This window comes from Cololabis saira, chromosome 21 (assembly GCF_033807715.1).
Source record: "Cololabis saira isolate AMF1-May2022 chromosome 21, fColSai1.1, whole genome shotgun sequence".
NCBI lineage: Eukaryota > Metazoa > Chordata > Actinopteri > Beloniformes > Belonidae > Cololabis > Cololabis saira.
This window is the reverse complement of record NC_084607.1, coordinates 33,745,156-33,765,909: the sequence shown is the minus strand read 5'-3', so window position 1 is coordinate 33,765,909 and position 20,754 is coordinate 33,745,156. Positions and strand designations below refer to the sequence as shown.

General features: G+C 44.6%; 1 protein-coding gene across 3 annotated transcripts in view; it reads left to right on the top strand.

Moving 5' to 3' along the window:
- igf2bp1 (insulin-like growth factor 2 mRNA binding protein 1) overlaps positions 1-20,754 on the top strand; it is a 60,186-nt gene that overhangs the window by 32,674 nt on the left and 6,758 nt on the right. For 2 of the 3 annotated variants that reach the window (XM_061712095.1, XM_061712094.1), the window contains exons 3-7: positions 10,873-10,921; positions 11,009-11,060; positions 12,813-12,876; positions 15,040-15,408; positions 20,429-20,563. In XM_061712095.1, the coding sequence (XP_061568079.1) occupies positions 10,873-10,921; positions 11,009-11,060; positions 12,813-12,876; positions 15,040-15,408; positions 20,429-20,563 (669 nt within the window). The remainder of the gene's footprint in view (positions 1-10,872; positions 10,922-11,008; positions 11,061-12,812; positions 12,877-15,039; positions 15,409-20,428; positions 20,564-20,754) is intronic. The other variant, XM_061712096.1, reaches the window with a different exon arrangement.

Below are 20,754 nucleotides of genomic sequence, written 5' to 3'. Positions count from 1 at the left end.
TCTTTAAATTTGGAGTCTTTTTTCTATTGTAATTCAGCCTGTATCTTTCCTCACATCTCTGCGTGGAAATTAAAGCACAAGAGACCTGAAGAATAAACTGTTCTGATGAATCAGGGGTTTTCTTAAATTAGTAGGAACACATTTATAACAGTATTTTGAAAGCTGGTTCTCTGCGTTTAATCTTAATCTTAATTTTACTGCAGAAGAAAAATAAACGTTTGTTAAAAAAACGTTTTTAAAATAATTTCTGGGGGTTTTTAAAGCGGATGAAGCCGTGGGAGTCCGTGTTTCTGCAGAAACTCCGCGTTTCCTTCGTTTCCACTGAAACTTCGCGTGTGCGCGGCGTTTGTGCGTTTGTGCGGGGGTTTAAATGTTTTCTCGGTCTTTGATTGCAGCTCTGCGGGATTTCCCCGCGTCCAGGCCGCGGGTAAACGCCGTGTTTCTGTCTCCGCGTCCACGCAGACGGAAACACGGCTCCACCCTCGCCGTGGAGGCGCGGGCACGCGCCCTGCGCGCTCCCGCCGCTCCCGCAGGCCTATTTATGAATGGAGGCGCGCGCCCGCGCTGATCAGAAGGTGAAGCGCTCAGATAATCGATGATCTGCAGCCACTGCCCGCTGCTGGTGCATGTGTACGGATCGATACATGTGATTAACGTTTATCTCTGACCGGGGGTTTGGACCGAACCCGCGGTTCCGAAGCCGCGGCCGTGCAGTCACACCCGCAGCGGCTCCGTGCGGGTTGCCAGGTCCGGCAGGCGGTTTCCAGCCAAAAGCTGCACAAAGAAAAGACAATGCAAGAATAAAACATGTCACTTCTTTTAATCAGAATCAGAATCATGTTTATTTGGCCTGGTCAGACAAGACATGGAAGTTGATTCGGTTGTTACTTATCGCTCACTCTACAGTAAATAGGTAAATAGATAATAGACAGATGACAGCTCTTATTAACATATATATATATATATATATATATATATATAGCCTATATAATTTTTAAAAAGTGAAAGGTGCAGCAGAATGAGGTAGACATGATTATTGGAAGGTGCATTGTCACAGCATATGATTGTGTTATTAAAATTACTGTTATTATTGTTATACAATATTGTTATTGCACAGTGATTGATTGATTTCTCTGAGACTGAGTTTTAAACTTTACTTACATTTTTTCGTTACAACTTTATACATTTTGTATTGTTACATTTTTAATTTGTATTATTATAATAATAATTATTAATAATATTGATTTTTCTATTCATTTATAAGTTTGGTACTCCCTTTTGACTTTGTTTAAAGTATTTTTTTAAACGTTTTATTGAATTCACTATCATACATCAGTTTATAAAGTTATAGGCTACTATTTTTACTTGTACTGATTTTTTCTTTTCTTACATGAAATTTATTCTAAATACTGGCTATTTTAATTGTGTAGATTATTTAACATCAGTATGATATTTATACTACCAGTATCTGCATTGATAATGTTAACATTAATTAATAATGTTAACGTTGCACGTCCGTTCATCTATAAAAGCCACCAAACCCCCGTTATTTAGTTTGTCCAGAGAGAGTTCCCCCTCTGTAACACCGCTCCACTCCTCCCTCCTCCCGGTCCGCGTGAATCTCTCCGGTCTGGCAACCCGGGGCTCCGCTCATGTTGCGAGCGCTCCGCGGTCACGTGACCGCGCTCTCATTGTAGTAAATGGGCGTTGCCTCTTTTAAGATGGCCGCTCGCAGGCGCTCACGTGGACGTGGTGTGGAGCCTGCGCGTGCACGAGGCGGGGGGAGGACTGACGTCACATTCCAGCATCAGATCTGGTCTGATCCTGTTTACGCATATATCCCTCCATTCATACCAACGTGTGTGTGTGTGTGTGTGTGTGTGTGTGTGTGTGTGTGTGTGTGTGTGTGTGTGTGTGTGTGTGTCCTGGGGGCAGATCCACGCCCCTCCCCCCCCGCCTGTGCACGTTTTAACCACAACACGACGCGTCAGGGTCTTTTTCACGCTGCGTGGCAGGAAACCAGCGTGACGCGTCTCCGCTTCTCAAAATGGAGATCCTGCTCCAAAATGGAGGCTGGCGCAGGAGCAGGTCGGGTGGAGAGGCTGAACTTTGACCTGCTGCTACCCTGCTACTCTAAAGCTCTAATCAATCCCAGATCTGAGGCCTCTCGGCTCGGAGGAGGAAAAGTAGGAAAAGTAGGAAAAGAGCCGCCTTCTGTCAAAAACCAGTCTTCACACCCGCAACACTCAAGTCAAGTCTATTCTGGTCTTTCTAGTCAATTCTAGTCTGGTCTGATCTTCTAGTCTGGTATTTTAGTCTGGTCTGGTCTTTCTAGTCTAGTCTAGAGATGCACCGATCAGGTTTTGAGGGCCGATCACCGATAACCCATCTCCAAAAGCAGTTTCTTGCCGATATTGCAGATCACCGTTCACAGCGTGAAATCCAAAAATTCATCAATAGTGTTGTCTCATGTACACAACACTGACATTGTATTATGTGTATTAGGTATAGAAATGAGGAGATGAGAAAGTATCATGAATTGAGTTTTATTTCAGGCTGAGGCAATATGCAATATTTCACACTCCAGACTCTTAGAGACGACTTAGACTCACTTACAAAGAGTAAGTGTAGCTTATTAGCTTCAGCTTCCTGTGGTAATAATTATGTACATGTGACCAACACAGACAACAGCAGACATGTCACTCTCTAAAAGTTGATACAAGTTGTAAACTATAAACCTTAGTTTTCCTGTGGAAAGAGGAATTAAATCTTAAAATAAAAATGAATTATGAATTATTAAGCTTTGTGAAAGCTTTAGCGATAGCATCTGCTGTTGTTGTTGTTGTAAACGTCATTGGATCGGCCCCCTTTTGAACTATTATTTTTCGATCTCCGATCAAAACCGATAGGGCCATTATCGGGCCGATACCGATCAATCGGTGCATCTCTGGTCTGGTCTGGTCTAGTCTTTCTACTCTAGTATTTCTAGTCTTTCTTGTCTATTCCTGTTCTATTTCTGTTTGTTGAGCAAGAAAATAGTTAAATAAACCAAATTGAGCTGGTGTGGTTGCTGATATCAGCAGACACTGCAGAGCTGATCAAACAGGCACTTGTGGGTTCTGATCACCAGCTGATCAATGACTTCATCTCAAGTGTCCTACTGTCCTGCACCTGCTCTGTAACGGCACTTTTCCACTAGTACTAGTACATACTAGTACCTACTCGGCTCTACTCATCTCATCTCGGCCTGGTTTCTTTTCCACAACAATTCAGCACCTGGAGCAGAAGTAGGAGGTTGGAGCAAAGCTGCTGTGACGTATTTGATTGTGTTAAAGTTAAAAATTGAGAGTGAAAGAAGCTTCAAGCGGCAACGCTTTTTAATTTTTTTAGTTTGTCTCGGTGCTGCTGAAAAGTCAGCTGGAGCCGTGAGCAGCTATGAAGAGACAGAGCTCCTGGTAGATCTGGTCGTTCCTTATCTCCGTCTAGATCCCTTTTTAATTCTCTCCTCAGCACCAGGTTTATGAACATCTGACCCTCAGAGTTGGATCATGAAACAGACTTTTGCTGGTCGAATAAAATAAACAAGAATCCGTCAGAGTCTCTTTCTCTGATTTCCTCCTCCTGACTCAGACGTCTGACTCCAACCCCCCGACCAATCGGTGGCCTGTAGTGTGATGATGTCAGATACAGCCGACTCAGCAGCTTAGAACCTCGGCAGAATAGTTACAGAAAAGTATCTACTCTGCACGTTAGACCCCTGGTGGAAAAGAACCAAACCGAGGCGAGTGGAGTTGGGCTGAGTAGGTACTAGTGGAAAAGCGCCATTAGTGATGTGTTTGTGACGCTGTAACGTCTCAATGAACCAATGAATGATTTGTTTGCCTGTATGTTAGAAAATAAAAAGTTGTTGGTCACGGTGCTGTCACACATGTTAAAAATGGACTCCAGCGGCTGCTGCGTCCGTGATTAGCTCCGCCCTCCGCGTCGCTGCACCTTTCACCTCAGAGAAAACTGTTGGTGGTGCCATTTTTTGCTGCTTTGCCAAAAAATGCTCCCTAATGGTTTTCTACCTTTTTAGAGCTACAATTCTACTGTGTTTTACTCCCTAAACCACTTCCTTTCCCCCCAAGTGGTGCTTGTCTCTGTCTAGGCCGTCATTGTAAATAAGACTGTTCTTAATGACCTGCCTGGTTAAATAAAGGCGAACGGCTGAATGAATATCAAATAAAGCCATAGAATTGTTTTTTTTCTTCTCTTTATCGTATAATGTTCACAAAGTGTAATGCAATTCATGTCATGGGTAGTGTATTTTGAAGGATCAAATACTCAACATCCCATATTATCAATTTTACATCGTGCAAGAAATGATTGGCGTGGCAATCAAACTTTGAAAATGGACTGTGCGCATGCGCAGAACCACAAAGTAGCATTTTCTGGCAGGTAGCAGAAATTGGCAGAACACCGGCTCCCGCTGGAGCAGGTCTCTGCGGTTCCTGAAGTTCCTGGACTGTGTCTGGGCTGGAGAGACACGAGCAGCGTCCGTCCCGACGCAGTCCAGCTCCGGTCCAGCGTCTCGGTGGAGCTGGACGTCTCGAGCACGTCCAGCCTCCTCCTCCCACTCTCCCTCCTCCTCTCCCACCTGCTCACGTTGCTCCCTCCTCCATCCTCCTGTCCGTGGCGTCTATTTAAAGATCTCCTACATCTCCCGTTACAGCGGCGGCAACAACGCTGGGAAAAGAGAGGGACTGGACACCGGAGGAGTGGAGGAGAAGGAAGGAAGGAAGGGGGGAGGAGCACAGGGAAAGTTTCTCTTCCATGAAGGTGTAGTTAGAAGATGCTCCGGTTGATGCTGGAGCTGGAGGCGTCGCCGCGGTGACCAGAGGAGATGTTTCCTGGGAGGAACAGGAACAGCTTTCATCCTCACCGTCGTAGATGAAATATTCATCTGTTTCATGCCGGCTACATGGCTCTCGTGAAATATTAAACCGCTGCACTTCTGGGCTCATGCGACGAGGTGAAGCTTGTGTGTTAGGAGCCCCGAGAGCGAGCAGGAGGTCGTCCAGAGACGAGCATGCTGCAGGTGATGCTGCAGGTGATGCTGCAGGTGATGCTGCAGGTGAAGCTGCAGGTGAAGCTGCAGGTGAAGCTGCAGGTGAAGCTGCAGGTGAAGCTGCAGGTGAAGCTGCAGGTGAAGCTGCAGGTGAAGCTGCAGGTGAAGCTGCAGGTGAAGCTGCAGGTGAAGCTGCAGGTGAAGCTGCAGGTGACGCTGCAGGTGACGCTGCAGGTGACGCTGCAGGTGATGCTGCAGGTGATGCTGCAGGTGAAGCTGCAGGTGAAGCTGCAGGTGAAGCTGCAGGTAAAGCTGCAACAAACTGACCAGAACTTTGCCTCTTCTGACTCGCTGCCTCGCTGCTTTAACTTGTGGGCCAGTTGAACGGGCCGAAGCGTTTCTCAACCCCAGGTGTTGGGACACGCGTGGTTAGTAGTAGTCTGTGTAAATCATATAATCACATCTCATCTGTTCGCGATATATATCGTCATTCATTCATATCTGACCTGCACCTTGTAGCAATAGTTATTTATAATCTGCACTGTGTATATATATATATATATATATATATATATATATATATATATATATATATATATATATATATATATATATATATATATATATATATATATATATAATGTGCTTTTGGCATGTGCAATGACAATAAAGTGGAATCTAATCTAATCTAATCTAGTATATATATAATATGTACGTAATAATCCTACGTACCGGGCTCTATGGGGACGGGTCCCGTCATCCTGGTGGGATGACGTCATCAAGGCGTACTCGATGACATCATTGCTCAGCTAGCAGGTTAACACACGTTCAAAAACATTCTGTCTAAAGGAAATATTGAATTATAGATGTAGTAATAATACATTTTATTTAAAGGCGCCTTTCTTGGCACTCAAGGTCCCCGTACACGACACATTAAAAAATCAAAACAGCGGAACACATTTAAAAACATCAGAAAACATTGAAACAGCAGCAGTAAATATATTTAAAAAAAAGGAACAACAGAAAGAGACAGAAAAATGAGCATTAAGAGAGGCATTGAGAGGCAGTTTTGAACAGATGCGTTTTGAGTTCTGATTTGAAATGAGTGAATGTTTCTGAGTTGGGGTGGGAGTGAAAACGTGTAAAACATGATGTGGACCGTGGGCTCCTCTGGTTTATAATTGTGTGGTTTTTTTTATTGTTTATGCTTCATATTAAAGTTCTGTGGAGGAAAGAAAAACGTATAAAAGTCTTGGTAACTTAATCTTCATTACTTCTATCCATGGATGTGAAATGCATGCTGGGAGTATTTAGTGTCCACCTGGATGGAGTGGGAGCTGGAACACACACAGGAAGTGGCTGGTGCTGTGCTGCCCCCTGGTGGTCAGAGGGGGGTGTGGGGCTCAGCGCTGGTTCCACCCTGAAACACTCACCATCCCACTGGGAACTGGACCCTAACGGGCCTGGAACCCGGCACAGATGTGACGGGACAGACACTGCTGCTGGCTCGGCGTCCTGCCGGGTCGGCCGGCGGTCCTGGTGCCGTCCTGGTCCAGGACCCACCAGTGATCAGAGTCCGCAGCGCCACCAGAAGTCTCTGTAGATATATATATATATATATAGATATATATCCTTTATTTAACCAGGTAAAAAACTCATTGAGATTAAAACCTCTTTTCCAAGAGTGATCTGGCCAAAATGGCAACATAAAAACAATACAACAATACATACAGGACTGTCTCAGAAAATTAGAATATTGTGATTTTCTGTAATGCAATTACAAAAACTAAAATGTCATACATTCTGGATTCATTACAAATCAACTGAAATATTACAAGCCTTTTATTATTTTAATATTGCTGATCATGGCTTACAGCTTAAGAAAACTCCAATATCCTATCTCAAAAAATGTGAATATTCTGGGAATCTTAAATTGTAAGCCATAATCAGCAATATTAAAATAATAAAAGGCTTGCAATATTTCAGTTGATTTGTAATGAATCCAGAATGTATGACATTTTTGTTTTTGTAATTGCATTACAGAAAATAAAGAACTTTATCACAATATTCTAATTTTCTGAGACAGTCCTGTATATACAAACACAGACACAGTAAGTCACACATTCCGGGGAAACAATAGTAAAACAATAGTAAAATTTACACAACGGGGCAGTCACAAGAACCGAGAGAGCTAATTTCTCTGTCTTTTAAAATTGATTTGAATTCACCCAAGGATTCTAGATCAACCAATATCAAGTCCTTCTGCGCATCACTCCAGGTTGAGGGGGCAGAAAACTTGAACGCCTTTTTACCCAGTTCAGTTCTGGCTCTCGGGACCTGCGTTTGAATAAAGTAGAGAACACCAGAACCGTCCTGTTAGCGGTCCCCGGTCCAGACCCGTCCAGGGCCCAAACTGGTGGTTCTACGTGTGCGTGTGTGGACCCTGTTGCAGCTCCAGGGACTGGGAACGCTGCACAGGGACAGGATTTCCATATCTTTCACTCTCCGATGGCTCCTGGAAGCCCCGCCCCCGGGTCTGCTCTGAAGTTCTGAAGCTCTGAAGGCTCTGACCTTTGACCTCTGACCCCTGCTCCATGCAAAGGCTTTCTCAGCCTTTCTGTCCTCCATCTTCTTTCAGAAACAACCTCTTTGCATTTTCTAAGCATCCCCTGTCCTCTTGTCCTCTTTGGGGCCCTTTGGGGCCCCGCTGGACGCCTTCACAGGTCAGGACGCATCAGCAGCTTCACTTTCCACCTTCAGACTCAGACTCATCGCTCTTTTCAGTCAACACAAGTAGAAAGAAGAGTTTGATTCCCAGCGATTAATCTTTCACGTCTGACTAGGCAGCAGCGCACATCTCCAGCGGCTCCACGGCCATGTTTTTAGGCCTGGGTTTAAAAAATGCATTCTCCGATTCTCATATTAATTCCTAAAAATCGATTTGTATGTCTTTTTTTTTTTTTTTTTTTTTAGTTTTTAATTCTCATTATTTATTCTCATTTTAATCTCATATTACATTTTCGCATGGTGAACTTTAATCCCAGTAGTCACATCATTTAAGTCACACATGCGCTGTTGCAATTTCTTTTTTTTTTTGCACTTTAAATGGATATTGAAAGGCATATTTGAGTTACTTATTTCATACAAATAACTTATGCATATTTTTAATAACATATTTTTTTTATGGCCAAAAAAGGAATGTTTTGATGGACACGAGAATAACTGGTGCCATGTTTTTGTCTTTTAAATATGTTTAATAGTATGAAAACATCAAAGTTTTCAGTTGTAATTGCATAAATTGTCTATATTTTATTGCTTTATATACTTCCTTGGGGTAAAAACGGAATCTGTGAAAAAATAAAACTGATTTCATCCGTCTCTGTTTGCTGTCCTGGATCTGTGGTAATTCTGACCCACAAGATGTTTCTGAAAGCAGTTCTATCGGCATTCTGGGAGCTGATTGGTCCTTACAGCGTCATTAGCTGCAATACTTGCTGTTGAATCTCAATATAATACTAGTATTAATATGTTGCAGAACTACAGTCATATAATTCATGCAACAGCTCAAAAAAGTTTTTATAGTTTTAGTAACACTAACCCAAATCAATATCGGATCGAATCGGATTATCGATTCTGAATCTTAAGAATCGGAATTGAATGGATTCTTGACATTTGAATGGATCCCCAGCCCTAATTGTTGTGGCTCCCATATCTGCTTCCGTGGACTGCTGCACATCCTCCGTCATGGTTGCGGGCTCTTTTACCCCAATCAAGGCCTCTACTGCTCCAGTCCCAGCTGAACCCGCTGTGCTGCACCTGTGCAGGTGTGTGTGACCACCGTATGCCTTTAGTCGATCTGCTTCAGGTGCTGGATGGACGCTGGCCCTGACTCATCTGTTTACTTGGATTCTCAGCTCCCCCGTGTTGTGTAAGAAATCAGACAAACATCTTTTTTCTTTGGCTCCACTTGCCGTTTGTTTGAAGTTCCAACAGCAGGTCGAACAGATGGCGCTTTTCCACTAGTACCTACTAGAATCTACTAGTACCTACTAGTACCTACTCAGCTCTACTCATCTGGTTTCTTTTCATATTGAAAGAAACCAGATGAGTAGGTACTAACACAAAAAGGGCACGACGGTAATAGTAATAGTGGGTACTAGTCAGGGCTGGGCGATATATCGAGATTTTAATATATATCGATATATTTTCAAACACGATATGGTACGAGACAATATCGTTTATATCAAAAAAAAAAAAAAATAAAAAATTAAATTTTTTTTTTTTTTATGATTTTGATATAGCTTATTTTGTGACAAATTGACTTGAATGTTTTATTTGAGATTTGCACAAATGTTTTGTTATTTGCACAACTGTCAACCTCAGTGGAAAAGTCTGCCTGTTACTGTCTACATTGTATTAATTGCACAGTGTATTTTAATTTAATTGTTATGCAGGAAAGGGATATTTGTTTTATTTTATTCAAGAAGCATTTTTATTCTATATATGCAGGCAGTTTATTTTTATTTCATTTGTTTTATACATTTTGATATTGTGCAGACCTCTGCTAATAAAGGTACCTGTGTGACATTTGGAACGAGGCTTTGTATTAAAACTGACTGTTTTTTTAAGGGTTTGCCTCAGAAAAAAATGAAGCTAACAAAGATGCTATGCTATAATGCTTTGGGGGAAACCCCAATTAAGGCACAGAAAAAATATCGAGATATATATCGAGTATCGCCATTTAGCTAGAAAATATCGAGATATGACTTTTGGTCCATATCGCCCAGCCCTAGTACTAGTAGGTTCTACTGGGTACTAGTGGAAAAGCGCCATATGTAACAAAGCTCTCAGTGACGTCACGTCCTGTTCTGCAGATGATGAGATGTTCAAAGTCATTTAGAAACGGTGTGAGGGACTAAAGAGGACGGTGTCCCTCCATGTGGGACGGACGGTGGTCTGGTCCCCCGGTCAGGTCTCCCACCCGTCCCTGGCTGACCCGGTCACTCGTCTGGAGTTCTTCACACTTAACTGTGTCGTGGCCTTTTTGTGTTGGGTTGGACATTTATGGCGGTTGTAGCCGTCCATCACCGTCCTCGGCTACTCCACCCACCAACACCCTAACAACCCCCACCCCCACCAGGCCAGGGGGCTCGGCACACATGAATAGTCTTTTGTGCATCTAGGACCCGACAACCCCCACCCGATTCAGACACCAGGCCTTTGATCCGGGTCAGCTCCTCAGCCTCACCATCGTCTCCTCCACCGTCTCCTCCACCGACCCGGCTAAAGGCTGGTGAACGTCTCCATCAACCCCCCCCCCGCTGGACTAACACACCCCAACCCCCACCTGCCACCGCCACAGCACTAGTGTGACCCCGACCGTTGCCACCTGCTGTAGCACTTCTGAAATGCTACAGAAGTGATGTGTTTTTACCTGCAAGGACAGCAGAGATGAGTGGAGGGTGTGAGTATTGTTTAGTGTTTATTGGATCCCCATTAGTTGTCACCATGGTGACGACTATTCTTCCTGGGGTCCCTAAAAAGCAATACAAATAACAGTTCCTATACAGTGTTCCGTGTAGTTGGTTGGTTGTAGTTGGTGTTCCGTTGTCGTGGTAGATGCACCTGCAGCTGCAGCAGTCCGAGCCTCTGGACGCAGCATTGTGCTTTTGTGTTTGGTGTTTTACTACGAAGGTGAAGCTCTTTTATCCGTTTGTCCCGGCGCCGTTGTTTCCCAGCATGTCTCTGAGGAACATGTGCTGATGTGTCTGGTCTCTGTTAGTGAAGCGTCTCTCAGGTGTTTGTGTTCTCTCCCCCCGCAGGACCAGGAAGCTGCAGATCAGGAACATCCCGCCTCACCTGCAGTGGGAGGTCAGTACCGATACTTCTGTTGCATTCCTCGCTGGTTCTCACACCAGGGTTTCATCACCACTTGACATGTTCCCGTCTGTGTTCCAGGTGCTGGACGGTCTTCTGGCCCAGTTTGGAACGGTCGAAAACCTCGAACAAGGTAAGGTTCCAGCCCGGTTTCAGGTTTGAGTTTTTGGCTCCGCACAAGCAGCCGGGGCGTGAGGACTCCAGGTGGATCGGTCCGGCTCCTCCCTGAGCCGCTCTGAACTTGTTTTCAAGTATGTGGGGAAAGGAAAGTGGATGGCGGTCCGAAAGGCCAACGATGGAAATGCAACCGCAGGGAGGGCGGCATGTTTCAGTTCCTTCCAACGTTCTGGCAAAGATTTAACCAGGACTGGACCGAAGACTCGGGAGGGACCAGAGGGACCAGAGGGAGCATCAACCCTTGTACTGTCTTTGGGTCAAAATGACCCAATTCTTCTATCCTTCTTTCCTCCTGCCATGCTCTCTCCTTCCTTCTTCCTTTCCTCTTTTCCTCATTTTTTACCCTCCTTTACTCCTTTTTCTTCCTACCTCCCTTCCGTCATTCGTTCCCTTATTACCTTCTTTGCTTTTCCTTCCTTCTTTCCTTTTTGTCCATTCCTTCCTCCCTCCCTTCTTTCCTTTTCTCCTTTCTTTCCTTTCTTTATCCTTTCTTTTCTCCCTTCCTTACTCCCTTTCCTACTTCCTTCCTTCTTTTCTCCTTTCTTCCTTACTTCCTTCTTTCCTTACTCCCTTTCCTACTTCCTTCCTTCTTTTCTCCTTTCTTCCTTACTTCCTTCTTTCCTTACTCCCTTTCCTACTTCCTTCTTTCCTTACTCCTTTCTTCCTTTCTCCCTTCTTTCCTCCCTTCCATCTTTTCTCCCTTCTTTCCTCCCTTCCATCTTTTCTCCCTTCCTTACTCCCTTTCCTACTTCCTTCCTTCTTTTCTCCTTTCTTCCTTACTTCCTTCTTTCCTTACTCCCTTTCCTACTTCCTTCCTTCTTTTCTCCTTTCTTCCTTACTTCCTTCTTTCCTTACTCCCTTTCCTACTTCCTTCTTTCCTTACTCCTTTCATCCTTTCTCCCTTCTTTCCTTCCTTCCATCTTTTCTCCCTTCCTTACTCCCTTTCCTACTTCCTTCCTTCTTTTCTCCTTTCTTCCTTACTTCCTTCTTTCCTTACTCCCTTTCCTACTTCCTTCTTTCCTTACTCCTTTCTTCCTTTCTCCCTTCTTTCCTCCCTTCCATCTTTTCTCCCTTCTTTCCTCCCTTCCATCTTTTCTCCCTTCCTTACTCCCTTTCCTACTTCCTTCCTTCTTTTCTCCTTTCTTCCTTACTTCCTTCATTTCCTTCTTTTCTCCCTTCACCCTCCCTTGACCCAAAGACAGCACCAGGGTTAAGCAGACCTTGAACTCCCTACCGTCCCACCTCAGTGTGCTGAAGAAAGTTCTACATCCTGGCTGATCTGGCAGCGTGGCGGCAGCGCGCGGACCGAACGACTCATGGACCAGCGGATCTGCATCACCACAGGAAGTTTAGCAGATTGTGACTCTGGAGCTGCAACCCAGGAGTGTAGTTTCCCTGCAGCGTTCTGGCAGCACGCCGGTAAAGCCGGAGGGGATCCATGTCCTCTGCTGTCAGGCCATCACTACACCTTCGTCCCGGCCTGTTTGGAAGGATGGACCTGGTTTTATCTGAGCTGTTAATCCAGGACTTCAGTAAAACACAGACCTCTGGACGATTCCCACATCAGTAGTCGTTAAAATCTGTTCTGACCTCCATCCCAGCTGGAAGTACCGATGAAGAGCTGGAGCTGGAGGATGTCCGGGAGGTTTTACCTGGAGGACGTTCCACTTCTGTAAAAGTCAACTTCCCTGTTTCTCTTTTCTTTCAGTGAACACAGAAAGTGAGACGGCGGTGGTCAACGTGACGTACGCCTCCCGGGAACAGGCCAGGCAGTGAGTCCATTAGTGCATCCTTCCGCACCGTGTCCCACTCTTTTGTTTGTGACAAACTTCACTAATAAATATCTCAACTCGCTCCAGACGGTGACTCAGTGTCACGTGGCTGCCATCTAGTGGCCACTTAGGAGAACCGCACCTTTTCAATTCAATTTTATTTTATTTATATAGCCTCTATTACAACAGAAGTTGTCTCTAGGATCTTTCCAGAGACCCAGAACATAAACCCCCAAGCAATTATTACATAAACAATGGCAGGTAGAGACTCTCCTAGTGGGAGAAAAACCTTAACCTTGGGGTTGTCAGTTCCCCCAGATAGGAAGCAGGTTCTGTCAAAGCGAGGCTACACCTCGTGCCCAGTACAGTCTGGTCCTGTAAAATGTAATGATGCAGCAGCACCAAAGAGTTTATTTCATGCTTAGATATCAGTTACATTTTTGGAGGAACATTTTATTATTTTTAAACCACTCAAAGTAAGTTTGGACTCCGGTCTTGGTTGTCTGGACCAGCGGAGGTCCGAGTGATCTTTCTGGGGCCTCAGCTGTCGGGGTGTGTTTCTGTTACCAGGAACGGTACAGCAACGAGAGTTTCCAGGACTCCTACCGTTGTTTCGCTGGTAACCGTCTGCAGGCCTTCTCCATCACAACCAGACCCGGTTGCAGAGGTGTCAAGTAACGAAGTACAAATACTTCGTTACCTTACTTAAGTAGAAATTTTGGTTATATATACTTCACTGGAGTAATTATTTTTCAGACGACTTTTTACTTTTACTCCTTACATTTTCACGCAATTATCTGTACTTTTTACTCCTTACATTTTAAAAACAGCCTCGTTACTCTATTTCATTTGGGCCTTTAAAAAAAAACTATCCAGTTAAATTGCTCCATCCGGATAGAGTGAATTTGGTTGTGGTTGTTTCAGATGTTCTTGTCCAGTTTTGTTCTTACATCCGTTCCCTCAGATTCCTGCAACTAAACTTGGATGTACATTCCAATAAAGGTTAGGATAAATGATTACATGCCTCTGAAGTTTGACTTTTTGCACCATTACAATACTTATAGGCAACTAGTCATCATATCTCCTGCTCTCTGAAACACATGTTAATGCTCAATAGTACACATATATGCTTCTTTAATATATTTGCATTATACTAAGATGCATTCATTTTCAATGGCTTTTGTCCTTAATGGCTTTTTTCCCCCTTACATTACTTTTACTTTTATACTTTAAGTAGTTTTGAAACCAGTACTTTTATACTTTTACTTGAGTAAAAAACTTGAGTTGATACTTCAACTTCTACAGGAGTATTTTTAAACTCTAGTATCTATACTTCTACCTGAGTAATGAATGTGAATACTTTGGACACCTCTGCCCGGTTGTAGCACCAGTACCTTGTTGTGACAGACGAACCCGTGCTAGTCTGGACCCGCAGCTGGGCTGGGCTTCACGCGGGACCCAGTTTTCCACCTCAGGCTGAGATAAGCAGGTTTCCATTAGAGGGTCTGCGATAGTTTTCCGGGTCCTCCACAGCTGTCTTGTGTCCATTAGCAGAAACTGCCCGGCAACGAGAACCTGCCTTGGGGTGGGTAGATAAGTGTGGCCTTCACAGAGAGGGAAAGGGGTTAATTAATGCCACCAAGTGATACAGAGCATTAGGATCCATAGACTCGGTCGATACTACCAGGTCCTACACGGTAACAGGGACCTGATGGCTGAAAGAATCAAGGAGTTTCTTACAAACCTTAAATCGCTTAAGCCCGCGGTCCTGTGGGGTTTATTTGGGTGTAGAAGTGGGCGGCAGAATTGGTCCTCCCCATGTGGACTTTTCTGTCCTTACGGGCGCCTAACGGGCCCTCGGGCTTCCAGTTTGGGGCCCATGGTACTGAGACCAGATGGGACCTGTGCCCTCTCTATACTCAAGTAGTTTTCATTTCAATTTTATTCATATAGCGTCTATTACAACAGAAGTTGTCTCTAGGATCTTTCCAGAGACCAGAACATGACCCCTGAGCAATTATTACATAAACATAACATAAACAGGCAGGTAAATGCACTCAATTTTATTTCTCCATCCATAAATGGGAAACATGGAATGTGACTCATTGTAGTGATTTTATTTAAAATTGGTGGTAAATATTCATGAAAGTGATCTTTTTTTAGTCATGACACAGAAACGTGGTGTCACATTGAAGTGTTACGGTGCCATGTGACGTGTCCCGCCGTCTGCCCACACAGAGCCATCCAGAAGCTGAATGGGTACCAGTTTGAGAACAACGCCCTGCGGGTGTCCTACATCCCGGACGAGACCTCGGAGATGGAAGGAGGCCAGCGGGGGCCCGACAACGGCCGGCGCCCGGGCTACGGGCCCCGGGGCGGTCTCCGCGGCGGCTCCCCCAGCTCGGGGATGCCCAACAAACCCCCACACGCCGACATCCCCCTCAGACTGCTGGTACCCACGCAGTACGTCGGCGCCATCATCGGCAAGGAGGGCGCCACCATCCGCAACATCACCAAACAGACGCAGAGCAAGTGGGTGACCAGTTAATTCTTTTTTTTTTAACAATATTTTTTATTGAATTTCAACATGTAAATCAAAATTTAAGCCAAATGTACAAACATTTTCCACACATATATATATATATCTCCCCTCAAACAGTCACACAGACGGTATGAAAAAAAAAATAAAAATGACTACGGACATCAAACTGACAAAGTACCGTAAAGTAAAATTAAAAGGCAGGATCGGCACATTCACATCACCAGTGTAAATATCTATATCGCCAAATATCTATAAACTCTTGTTTACCTTTGACAATATAAGTCAACGTCTCCAGTCCAAGACCCGTCATAAGCTCCTTCTTCCATAATCCAAGTTATGGTGGTTCAATATTTGTCCAGTGTAGTGCAATCTTTCTTCTTGGATGGAGAAGTCATTTTCGATTGCTTTGTTGTTTTGATAGTGTCTTTGGGGTTTATTCCAAGTATGCAGATTGTTGGCATCAAAGGAATGTTACACTTGGGCATTAATGATAAACATTTGACTACCCACCATACCCAAAATAACAGAATCTTTGGGCATTCCCATAAGAAGTGCATCAAAGTTCCCTTTTCAGTCAGGCAGGGGTTATGTGACCAGTACATTCTTAAGTTCAGTCTGATGTGGTGTAGACGAAGTAGAAACTCCCATGAAATCTGATCTGCTCTTCATCTGAGTCACCATCAGAGACGTGTTTCTACCGTCTGCTGAACTTGAACTGTGCTGGAGGAGAACGGAGGTCCACGTCTGAGGACATGAGGTCAGAAGTTGATCTGCCGGTTGGAGAGAGACATGGAGTCACCTCATCCGTCAGTCCACCGTCCAACCGTCCAGACACGGACACGGTTGAGTCCCCTAGCTTCCTAGTAGAGGAGGTCCAGTCAAGATGACCCCGAACACCCGACCCAGAACCCACGAAGACCTCACCGGGAGCAGTCCGGTTCATGAGTCCACGGTGGAAGCATCCCCCGGGATCAGGGCACGGTGTCCTCCAGCTGTAGCTCAAGTGGCAGCAGAGCAGCGGTCCCGAACATCCAGGACATCCAGGTCCAGAACCCTGAGAACCCGCAGAGACGGCCCAATCAGATGAACGGTCCGGGAGTCCTGATCCAGAGATGCTGGAGGATCTGGCTAGAGCCGCCGCTGCTGAAGGAGCTTCAGCTAGTACCGAGCAACGTGCCTTCACGACCAGGATGTTTGATGGCCCAACACACAGAACCGGTACCAGCTGTGTCGTTGGGTTTGTATTGTGATTCAGATGAAGATCAGATCACAGAAAAGCAGTTAATCTGAAGTGTTTACGTGTTGGACTGTGTCTCCAGTTCACACTCTCATCTCTGTTACGTAGTCTCAGACATCCTGGTCCTGGAGTGAGGTTCTGATGATGGTGATGAAGATGGTGGTGGTGTTGATGATGGTGATGAAGATGGTGATGAAGATGATAGTGGTGTTGATGATGGTGATGAAGATGGTGATGAAGATGATAGTGGTGTTGATGATGGTGATGAAGATGGTGATGAAGATGATAGTGGTGTTGATGATGATGATGATGATGAAGATGATGGTGGTGGTGATGATGGTGATGAAGATGATGGTGGTGGTGATGATGAAGATGATGGTGGTGATGATGATGAAGATGAAGATGATGGTGGTGATGATGATGATGAAGATGATGGTGGTGGTGATGATGGTGATGAAGATGATGGTGGTGGTGATGATGAAGATGATGGTGGTGATGATGATGATGATGATGAAGATGATGGTGGTGGTGATGATGGTGATGAAGATGATGATGGTTATGAAGATGATGATGGTGGTGATGATGGGGATGAAGGTGATGGTGAGGATGATGATGGTGATGATGATGAAGATGATGGTGATGAAGATGATGATGGTGATGAAGATGATGGTGGTGGTGATGATGATGATGGTGATGAAGATGATGGTGATGATGGAGATGATGATGATGGTGATGAAGATGATGATGGTGATGAAGATGATGATGGTGATGAAGGTGATGGTGAGGATGATGATGGTGAGGATGATGATGATGAAGATGATGGTAGTGATGGTGATGAAGATGATGATGGTGATGATGAAGGTGATGATGATGATGGTGATGAAGGTGATGGTGATGATGGAGATGATGATGGTGATGAAGATGATGATGATGATGAAGGTGATGGTGATGATGGAGATGATGATGGTGATGAAGATGATGATGATGGTGATGAAGATGATGATGATGGTGATGAAGATGATGATGGTGATGATGATGATGGTGATGATGAGGATGATGAAGATGATGGTGATGATGATGATGATGAAGATGATGGTGATGAGGATGATGATGGTGATGATGGTGAGGATGATGAAGATGATGGTGGTGATGATGATGATGATGAAGATGATGGTGATGAGGATGATGATGGTGATGATGGTGAGGATGATGAAGATGATGGTGGTGATGATGATGATGATGAAGATGATGGTAGTGGTGGTGATGATGATGAAGATGATGGTAGTGGTGGTGATGAAGATGATGGTGATGAAGGTGATGGTGATGAAGATGATGGTGATGGTGATGATGATGAAGATGATGGTAGTGATGGTGATGATGATGAAGATGATGGTAGTGGTGGTGATGATGATGATGGTGATGGTGATGAAGATGATGGTGAGGATGATGGTAGTGATGGTGATGAAGATGATGATGGTGATGATGATGGTGATGAAGATGATGGTAGTGATGGTGATGATGAAGATGAGGATGATGATGATGGGAGTGATGGTGATGATGATGATGATGGTGATGAAGATGGTGGTGATGATGATGGTGATGAAGATAATGGTGAGGATGATGATGATTGTGATGAGGATGATGGAAATGATGGTGATGATGAAGATGATGGTGGTGATGAAGATGATGGTGATGATGATGATGATTGTGATGAGGATGATGGAAATGATGGTGATGATGAAGATGATGGTGGTGATGAAGATGATGGTTTATGATGATGAAGATGATGGTAGTGGTGGCGGTGAAGATGATGGTGATGATGATGATGATGGTGATGATGGTGAGGATGAAGATGATGGTAGTGATGATGAGGATGATGATGGTGAGGATGAGGATGGTGATGAAGATGATGATGATTGTGATGGTAGTGATGATGGTGATGAGGATGAAGATGATGGTGATGACGGTGGTGATGATGATGATGATGATGGTGATGAAGATTATGGTGATGATGGTGGTGATGATGGTGATGAAGATTATGGTGATGATGGTGGTGATGATGGTGATGAAGATTATGGTGATGATGATGGTGATGATGATGATGGTGATGATGGTGAGGATGAAGATGATGGTAGTGATGATGAGGATGATGATGGTGAGGATGAGGATGGTGATGAAGATGATGATGATTGTGATGGTAGTGATGATGGTGATGAGGATGAAGATGATGGTGATGATGGTGGTGATGATGATGATGATGATGATGAAGATTATGGTGATGATGGTGATGAAGATTATGGTGATGATGGTGGTGATGATGATGGTGATGAAGATGATTGTGATGAGGATGATGATGGTGATGAAGATGATTGTGATGAGGATGATGATGGTGACGAGGATGGTGATGATGGTGATGAAGATGATGGTGATGAGGATGGTGATGAGGATGATGATGATGGTGAGGATGATGATGATGGTGAGGATGATGATGATTATGATGATGATGAAGGTGATGATGGTGGTGAAGATGATGATGGTGGTGAGGATGATGATGATGGTAGTGATGGTGAGGATGATGATGGTGGTGAGGATGATGATGATGGTAGTGATGGTGAGGATGATGATGGTGGTGAAGATGATGATGGTGATGAAGATGATGGTGGGACCGCAGGTCAGCACGCAGCTCTGAAGCTCCGGCCTGCAAACATGCACAAAAGAGAAAAAAGGGGGCCAGCATAAGAAGCTAGGGAGCAATGGACAAAAATGATGGTTATGAGATACTTATAATAAATAAAAATGGAAATAGAGACGAGAGGAAGGGAAGAGGAGCGGAGAAGAAGGGTGAGAGGCACCGCCCAGTGGATCATGTCCCCCTGCAGCATAAGCCTATAGCAGCATATCTACCATCAAGCTATGTTTGAGACTAACTATTATAGTTTTGTTCTATAGCTGCAACTATGACTACTGACTCTAACACACTAGAGTTTACACTACCTAGAGATTTACCAACACCAGCTAGAGGTTTACTAAACACCAACTATAGGCTTTACTAAACAGGAAGGTTTTAAAGGGGACCTATTATGAAAAACATGTTTTTTCTTGTTTTAACATATATAAAGTGGTCTCCCCTCACCCTGCCAGCACAGGGGAGACAAAATACCATGAATTTCTGCAAGCTCTCTGACCCCCGCCGGAGCCTCATTATCATACCCCCCCCTTCCCTAAGAATGGAGCACAGAAAAAGAGGTTAGAAGCGGTAAAACTAGTGACAGGGCCCACAGGCTGAATTTCTGATTTATGTAGAAAAAACAAGCTTTAGATTGTTTTTAAGACATTCAAGGCCTGTTTAAAATATACATTAAATGCCATAATATGTCCCCTTTAAGTTTGGTTTTAAAGGTGGCGGTGGTGTCAGCCTCCTTAACCCAGATTGGAAGTTGGTTCCATAGTAATGGTGCCTGATAGCAGAACGCCCGTCTTCCAAATCTCCATTTGGATACTCTAAGAGCTACGAGTAAACCTGCACTCCGAGAACGGAGAGCTCTGCCAGGAACATAAGGCACTATCAGGTCTTGTAAATACTGCGGAGCTAAGCCGTTTTGGGCTTTATACGCAAGTAATAACATTTTAAATTGGATTCGGAATTTTACGGGTAGCCAATGGAGCGACGCTAACACTGGAGAGACGTGGTCTCTCCTGCTGACGATGATGGTGATGATGAGGATGGTGATGACGATGATGATGATGATGATGATGATGGCGTCTCTCTGCAGGATCGATGTCCACCGTAAGGAGAACGCGGGCGCAGCTGAGAAGCCCATCAGCATCCACTCCACCCCCGAGGGCTGCTCGGCCGCCTGCAGGATGATCCTGGACATCATGCACCAGGAGGCCAAGGACACCAAGACGTAGGTCCAGACACAACTGCCGGGTCACAAACAGAACCGCCGGGTCACAAACAAAACCGCCGGGTCACAAACAAAACCGCCGGGTCACAAACAGAACCGCCGGGTCACAAACAGAACCGCCGGGTCACAAGCAGAACCGCCGGGTCACAAACATGTCAGCGGGTTAAACTGTTGTAAGAAAAGACCTGCCT